The sequence below is a fragment of the Meles meles genome, chromosome X (genome assembly GCF_922984935.1).
Source record: "Meles meles chromosome X, mMelMel3.1 paternal haplotype, whole genome shotgun sequence".
NCBI lineage: Eukaryota > Metazoa > Chordata > Mammalia > Carnivora > Mustelidae > Meles > Meles meles.
The window spans coordinates 65993812-66002971 of record NC_060087.1 but is presented as its reverse complement, the minus strand read 5'-3'; the positions used below and the strand labels follow the sequence as shown (position 1 = coordinate 66002971).

The 9160-nt window shown below is 39.6% G+C and overlaps 1 protein-coding gene across 1 annotated transcript; it reads left to right on the top strand.

Annotated features, from left to right (window-relative positions):
* Window positions 1-245: 245 nt before the first annotated feature.
* RTL3 (retrotransposon Gag like 3) lies at window positions 246-1757 on the top strand. The gene is given in 5 exon segments (XM_045994783.1): window positions 246-659; window positions 739-970; window positions 973-1387; window positions 1389-1459; window positions 1462-1757. Coding segments are annotated over 5 exon segments (1428 nt in total).
* Window positions 1758-9160: the final 7403 nt, after the last annotated feature.

The window sequence follows — 9160 nt, the reverse complement described above, 5'->3', positions numbered from 1 at the left end:
TTTATTTTAAATGAGTGCTTTCCACAGTTTATGATCCTCAGATCCCACTCTCTTGACAGTGTATCTCATATTCCCTTTGCTGAGCTCCAGAATCAACTTTGGTGGGACCCCAAATCCTTACCTGCTAGGAAATTTGCAGAGCCTGACATCTTTTAGAAAGGAGCTTTTTCTAAATGGAGTTTTTAGAGAAACCACCCAATCTCTCTTTGTAGCAAACTGCCAAACCAAGCTCATTTCCTCAAAGGATGGTAGAGGATTTAGCAGTCTCGTATATTGCTCTGGAGAATAAAATTTTGTAGGCCCAAATGAAGTGGCTGATGGAAGAAAATGTTGCCCCACAGGCCCAGATCCTAGAGCTCCAGATGTCCCAAACAGTCAAGGAGACTTAACCACTCCAGAAGAACTCAGAGTCCCAGGAACCCCAGAAACCTCTAGAAAACCTAGATCTCCCTCAAGCCTGGAAGTGCCAAGAACTCACAGAAGTTGAGGATCCCCAGAATCTCAGAGAGCCCCAGGTACTTCCAGCCTGGAAGCCCCCAGCAGCCCAGGAGTACCAGGAAATGCCAATGGTCCAAGAGACCCAGAAGCCCTTGGAACCGCCAGCAACCCCATACACCCTGGAGCTTCTAGCAATCCACGAGCCACAGGCACCTTCACTGGTTTGGGAGCTCTCAGCAGCCTGGAAATCCTAAAATCTTCCAGAAGTCAAGGAACTCCAGAAGCCCCCACTTTGCATAGGAGGCCCAGGAGCCCCCAGATACCCAGGATGTCCTGGTGCCCAAGAAACCCCAGAATTCAGAGCACCAGGATCTTCCAAGTGCCCAGGAGACCCAGGATGCAACAGAATGCCAGACGACCCCAACAAACCTGGAACACCTTAAGCTTCCAACTCTTCAGGAGTCTCTGGAAACTGGAATGCCCCACCAGCCTCTGGCTCCTTTAGATGCCCAGGAGTTCCTAGAGCCCTCCCTGGGGGCCTAATAGTTGCTTTGACATCAGCAGCTTCAGAGTTCCCACAGTCTCCCAGTGGGTTAGAGGGTGAAGTTTTCTTTCTAGAATACTGTTTAGCCTTCAGTGGAGATTACCAGAAACTTGCTGAGTTCCTGGTTCAATTGAATAGTTACATGAGAGTCAGAGGGCACCTGTATCCTACTGAAGCAACTGTGATGAGCTTTGTTGGCAACTGAGTCTCAGGTGAGGCAGGAATGTGTTTTTAAGCCCTTACTACATATCTAAAGTGTGCCCTTCTGGAGCAATATGAAAGTTTCACAGAAGTGTTCCAAGATACTTTTGACAGTCCAGAAAACATGGAAGATGCTAGTCACTTCATTTGTCAGCTTTGCCAAGGGGAGGGTCCTGTCCACCAGTGTGTGACCCACTTCCATCTCTGCTCAAGAACTAAATTGGAATGAAAGCATTCTCTGCATCCAATTTCAGGAAGGCCTTGCCAGTTCTGTCCAAGAGATCTGTCTTACACCAGCCCAGCAGCCACCAACCTATCCAATCTGATCATTCAGTGCCTAGAAGAGAAGCTAAGTGGCAAGCCTGATCTAAATCCACAAGGAGCAAGTCCCTATGAGGAGATGACTGGACCTGAGTGTTCACTAGCTGAAAACCAGCCTTTGCAGGCTGCAAGCAATAACCCACATCTCAGTGAAGCTGAACACGCCCACTGCTGTGAAGGCCTCTTGTGCCTCTACTATCATCATCCTGGTCATTTTGACAGAGATTGTTCTGTCAAGCCTCATCATGCATAGTAGGTGGGAAACATACAGTAAGGGAGAACCCACGTAGGCTTATTTACAAATATGGGTCACCCTCACTTTCAGTATCCATGTCTCATACCTTATGGCTTACTGTTGAATTCCGAAGAGGAAGACTATAGTTCTTTGAGCAAGCAATTGTGGATCCAGGTTCCTACAGGAGCAGAACTGACCATTCTGTGTTTTTTTGAGAGAATTGTCCACAATAATATCTTCCCTCTGATGCTTGAAATGGTAGATGGTCAACCACCAATTTATGGACCCATAACCAAGGAAACACGGTCTCTGGAAGTTAACATTAGATACCACATTGAGCTGAAGCAAATAAGCCTAAAATTTGTATGGAATCAGAAGAGACACCAAATTGCTAAGGAAATGTTGAAAAAGAAAAACAAAACTGGGGACATCACGTTACCTGATTTCAAGCTTTACTACAAAGCTGTGATCACCAAGAAAGCATGGTACTGGCATAAAAACAAACACATAGACCAGTGGAACAGAGTGGAGAGCCCAGATATGGACCCTCAACTCTATGGTCAAATCATCTTAGACAAAGCAGGAAAAAATACACAGTGGAAAAAAGACAGTCTCTTCAATAAATGGTGCTGGGAAAATTAGACAGCTATATGTAGAAGAATGAAACTCAAGCATTCTCTTACACCATACACAAAGATAAACTCGAAATGGATAAAAGACCTCAATGTGAGACAGGAATCCATCAGAATTATAGAGGAGAACATAGGCAGTAACCTTTTCGATATCAGCCACAGCAACTTCTCTCAAGATATGTCTCCAAAAGCAAAGGAAACCAAAGCGAAAATGAACTTTTGGGACTTCGTCAAGATCAAAAGCCTCTGCACAGCAAAGGAAACAGTCAACAAAACAAAGAGGCAACCCACGGAATGGGAGAAGATATTTGCAAATGACAGTACAGACAAAAGGCTGATATCAGGATCTATAAAGAACTTCTCAAACTCAACACACAAAAAAACAGATAATCATGTCAAAAAATGGGCAGAAGACATGAACAGACATTTCTCCAATGAAGACATACAAATGGCTATCAGACACATGAAAAAATGTTCATCATCACTAGCCATCAGGGAGATTCAAATTAAAACCACATTGAGATACCACCTCACACCAGTTAGAAGGGCCAAAATTAGCACGACAGGAAACAACATGTGTTGGAAAGGATGTGGAGAAAGGGGAACCCTCTTACACTGTTGGTGGGAATGCAAGTTGGTGCAGCCACTTTGGAGAACAGTGTGGAGATTCCTTAAGAAATTAAAAATAGAACTTCTTGATGACCCAGCAATTGCACTACTGGGTATTTACCCCAAAGATACAGATGTAGTGAAAAGAAGGCCATCTGTGCCCCAATGTTTATAGCAGCAATGGTCGCCAAACTATGGAAAGAACCAAGATGCCCTTCAACGGATGAATGGATGAGGAAGATGTGGTCCATATACACGATGGAGTATTATGCCTCCATCAGAAAGGATGAATACCATAAATGACTCTTAATCTCACAAAACAAACTGGGGGTTGCTGGGGGGAGGTGGGGTTGGGAGACGGGGAGGGGGTTATGGACATTGGGGAGGGTATGTGCTATCGTGAGCGCTGTGAAGTGTGTAAACCTAGTGATTCACAGACCTGTACCCCTGGGGATAAAAATACATTTATATGTTCATTAAAAAAAAGAAAGAAAGAAAAAAAAAGAAAGGATGAATACCCAACTTTTGTAGCAACATGGACGGGACTGGAAGAGATTATGCTGAGTGAAATAAGTCAGGCAGAGAGAGTCATTATCATATGGTCTCACTTATTTGTGGAGCATAACAAAGAACATGGAGGACATGGGGAGATGGAGAGGAGAAGGGAGTTGTGGGAAATTGGAAGGGGAGAGGAACCATGAGAGACTATGGACTCTGAAAAACAATCTGAGCATTTTGAAGGGGCGGGGGGTGGGAGGTTGGGGGAACCAGGTGGTGGGTATTATGGAGGGCACATGGGACATGGAGCACTAGGTGTGGTGCATAAATAATGAATTCTGTTATGCTGAAAAGAAATTAAAAAAAAAAAGAAACCACATTGAAGAGTTCCAGTTTGATATTATTCATGCACCATGGTACCCTCTGTTTCTTGGAATTCACTGGCTTGAAACACATGATCCAAACATTGAGTGGGGCACCTTCACTGCGTCCTTTCCATCCCATTATTGTCACTACAGTTGCTTCAGGCACAAATGGAATGGAAGATGTTGTGATGTAATAATTGGTGAATAGATCTTGTGTCCTAGTGACTGAGCTTAACAACCTTTTTTCTGTTCCTCAGCTCTCATCAGCATTTGCTCCTCTCAGAATCTTCCACTGATGGGGCACCTGGGTGGTACAGTCAGTTGAGCTTCCAGCTCTTGGTTTGGCTCAGGTCATGAAGGTCATGATCTCAGAGTCCTGAGATAGAGCTCATGTTGGTCTGTGGTCTCAGCAAGAGTCTGCTTAAGGTCCTTTCTCCTTCTGCTCCTCCCCCTTCCTTGTGCTTGCTCATTCTCTCTCAAATGAAAATAATTAATTAGGGGCGCCTGGGTGGCTCAGCGGGTTAAAGCCTCTGCCTTCAGCTCAGGTCATGATCCCAGGGTCTTGGGATCGAGCCCCGCATCGGGCTCTCTGCTTGGCTGGAAGCCTGCTTACTCCTCTCTCTCTCTCTGCCTGCCTCTCTGCCTACTTGTAATCTCTATTAAAAATAATAATAATAATAATAATTAATTAGTTAATTAGTTAATTTATTAATTAATTAAAATATTTTTTTAAAATTTCCACTGAATCTTTGGCAAGGAAATAAGTGTACTTGCACAAGGACCCTGCCTCTCAGATCATGCAATGATCTCAGATCAGGCTATTAACCTGGTATCTTTGAGTTGCTTTCTTTCACCAACTCCACATGCCCCCACCTTGAACCCTGCATCAATGTGGGGCTGTTTTAATTGCAATTTATTCAACAATATGCATGAGCATAGGTATTAGGAACAAACATTGAAAAAGTGTAGTTGAGGGATGCCTGGGTGTCTCAGTTGGTTAAGAATCTGCCTTAGGCTCATGTCATGGTCTCAGAGTCCTGGGATTGATCTCTGCCTCAGGCTCCCTGCTCATAGGGAAGCAAGTTTCTCCCTCTCCCTTTGCCCCTCCCCCTGATTATGCTCTCTCTCTTTCTGTCCCCCCCCAATAAATAAAATCTTTTAAAAAAGAAAAAAATGGAGTTGTTAGATTTACTTGACTTTTTGTCAAAATTTTATTACAATTGCAACATTTTCTCAATAAACCCAATTTTCAAGTGATAATTTTTAAAAATCAATAAGTATTGGCAATTTCTACTGGTTCTTGAATTATTTCATGACTTAGCTGAGGGAAGAGGAAAGGGACAAATAAATTGGGAGAGAGAAGATTGGCAAGGACTTGAAGTTTGGGTGAGATCCTGAGCATTCCAGGGGCAGTCAGTTCAGTGGGTGATGGGGTTGGGGGAAACAGAGAGTAGGGGAATGGTTATGGTAGAGGGGAATTGGGTAGGGTATGAGGGAGTAGGGGGTAGAGGGTAGAGGGAAGGTTGTGAAGAGAGTTTGGGGAAGATTGGGAGGGAATGTTGAAGGGGGTTCAGGTGAGGGCAGGGATGAGAGGAGGATAAATTCCTACAAAAATAAAGGGAGAAGCAAAGAGATATATGAACAATTTTAAAAGCAAACATCTTGGACTTTGTAAGTTAACTAAACAAAAGCATTGAAGAAGGTAATGACACCCCTCAGTGACCCAACTTTCCCAGTAAAGTGACAAAGGCTTATTCCTTGCACCAGGGACATTTGTCTTAGGGCTCATGCCTGTTAATTTGCTCTTGCTGGTGCTTAAGGATGGGATAGCAGGAATCAACTGTCAACACATGCAGATCATTAGTAGCCAACTATAACTCTCCCACATATAGAGGTTGCCCCACCCTGCAAGTCATGCTGCTCGCATGACACACAGAGAGAGCCAAGTCAGTGAAAAGAATTGTGTCCTTATGGACCTGAGATGGGGTAGTGTTCTGACTTAAATCACACACACATATACATTCCCACAAAATACAGGGTGAGGGGAAGGAGGAGTGGGATCTCCAGGTAAAATGTAAAAAATTATCAAAGTAGATTCTAATGCTTTTCCTCTGTCTTTTCAACACTCCTTTTGGAGTCTCCTTCTGAAGCCACTTGAAGGAGTTTCTACCTCTTACTTAGAGAAATAATCAAATATATGTACATAATCTTAGAAAGAGATAGGTGAGGAACCTACCATCATTGAGCACCTAATATGTTCCATTTATAATATCAGGCTGTTATACACATTAACTTAAGTCTCAAAACAATCCAGTGTAGTAGGTATGTTTGCTCCTGTTTTATCAATGAACAAATAAGAGTCCCATGGCGGCCAGTTCACTTGCCCAAAGTCACATTAGTAAGTGTTGGAGACCTGTCTGGTTTTCAAAACATTTGCCCTTTTTTCCTACAGCATGCTAATTTCCCTAAAGCAGTGGTAAGTGTCAAACAAGATTGCGGTGGCAGAGAGCTAAATGAGATAACCCTGAAAAGGGAAGAGAGGACTCAGAATAAAATCTGCAAGGACTATTTCTGTTCTAGTTCTGTTTCCCGAGTTCCCATGGTCTTACTCTCAACCCCCTCTCCACCACATTAACCCCTAAGCTTTCTATTTCATCTCTTGGAAAAATTCTTTTATTAAACTAATGGCACAACCCCCTTTCACACAGCTAGCATAGATAATAAAATGTGTGTATGTATATATATACTATATATTATATATATATATATATATAATATATACATAAACTGAATCATGATGAAATTAACAGTAATAACTACCATTTAATAAGCACTTGGGTTTTGCCAGACATCGGACCAAGTGATTAGGTATTATTAGTCCCTTTATATAAATCAAAGAAGAGAAGCCCACTGAGGTGAGGTCACTTGCCAAAGGTCACACTGCTAGGAATTGATAGATGCTAAAAATAAACCCTGATCTGTCTCATTCCAGAGATGGAATTCAAGCCAATACACCACACTGCTTCTCAGACTGAATAAACTTTACTCTTTATTAACCGCTTTAACAATATTTATTCACCAGACATGAGTTATATTACTTTAGAAAAATATATTAATTTGTTAGTGCATTTAATTATTTATTCATTTAACAGGCTTTGCTGAATGTCTTCAATGTGTCAGGCAAAGCATGGAGGATTAGGAAGAGAGGTACAAAGATGTCTAATTATGATTCATGGTCTTTGCTCTGACCACAGTTAACAGGGGAGGGGAAGTGCAACACAGCACTCCTGGTGTACAGAGGAAAGCACTAATTTTGCTATGGACTAAAAAAGTGTGTTTTGAGCTGGGTCTTGAAGGAATATCACTGGAAACAAAAGGGAGGGCATGGTTTTCCAGATTGAATAAAGTGCACACAAAAAAGCAAGTAGAAGGGAAAAATAATGGTGTCATTAGAAAAGATAGGTCTATTTCATTGGAGAGTAGTGATGTGTGTACATGTATGTAGGGTAACTGGTAGGTGTTGTTGGGGAGATGAAACTTAACAAAGAAATTGCAAGTTTCAGGTTAAAGACCTATCTACATGGATAAAGCATTTAAAATTTATCCTATGGGCAGTTTGGACTGGAATCTTTGTTTTTCTCCTGTATTAGATTTGGGTGTGCTTTTCCCCCTCTTGTGCTACAGTGTAATGCACACTCATTGTAACAAATTCATATATATATAAGAAGTGTATAACATAAAATTAACATTCTCCTTATCTCACAAATTATTTTTTTAAGTAGGAAAGAAACATGATTCATTTATATTTTAGAAATTTGATAGCAATATAGAAAATAACAGAGAAAGTGACAAAGTATCCCCATTATATTTTATCTTCTTAGATTTTTATGAAGATAGGCTCAAATCATCAAAAGCAAAGAATTAAAAGTAAATTAAATCCAATTTTCCTGAAATATTTATTTTGAGTTCCTAGTATGAGCAAGACATTGGAGTACACACACATATACACAGAATGTCCAAACCATTAAAAAATTTTAAATCTAATCATGGGTGAATTATAAGAAACTCATGAATTGTAAGAAACTGACTTTCTATTTGGACTTCCTTAGTTTCATATTTTAAAGATACTAACTGGAGCGGATTTTCTGAAATTATATATTCTGCAATACTGGCACAGGTACAAAGAAAACAGTTCCCTCTTTAGCTAACTTTTCTAAGTTTAAGCTTTAATGGAAAAAGTAATCTCTATATATTTTGGTAACTTCCCTTCCTGGTTTGTTTTCTTTAAAAATATTTCATATTTCATGCTATCAAAGTACTCCTGGAGTAGTCATGGTCATTCCATGGAGGGCTTTATGTCCTTAAAATATCTGTATATTTCTCAAAGTATGTTTTTATATATTTCTCAAAGTATGTATATCTTTAAAGTACCTGTATATTTCCAAAAGTATGATTTTATAAAGATTTTATAGAGATAGATGACTTTAAAATTCCTACTGTAATTAACTTTGATATCTAATATATTACTAGATATCAAATATTAAATGACAAGAGTAGCATAGGGGTCAGAAAGTTAGGGATGAGGATATTAGTATTAAACTCCAGAGTTCATTGCTTACTGGCTGTATGACCTATTTGACTTATGAAATGAGAATAATTATACTTACTTTGCCTACCTGATGAAGGTAGAAAAAACATCAAATGAAAAAGCTCATGCTAAAAAAAAATCATGAAAGTTAAAAGTGTTGTTTAAATAAAAAGTATTAAAATAACTTATGTTTGTAATAACGACCCCAAGGAACTCCATAGTACTAAAATGCCTGTTTCAGGCTTCCAGTTATGGAATGAATAAGTCATGAATTTGAATAAGAGGTACAGCACAGAGAATATAGCCAATGATAATGTAATAGCATTGTATGGTGACAGATGGTAGCTAAATTTAAACAAATAAACATTAGTTCTTTATTATTGATTTAATAATTATTAATAATTAATTTTAATAAATATGACAAGTTTTTAATATTTAAATTATATAGAGTACATAACATTGTTAAGACAAACATTCAGACCTACCTCAATAAATGGATGCGCAAAAGACCATTTATACAAAAGAAAATGCCATTAATGAATAAACATCATAAGAAGCATTTGACTATTAGTAATAAACACATATTTAATAACAAAAAATAAATAAAGTGCCCATTTGAATTAATTTCAGTTTCACAGACATCCAGTAAGTATTTATTATCTGCCAGTACTCTATATTGTCAATCAAAGCAAAATTTAATTAGGTTTGATATAATTATTGTATTAAGTA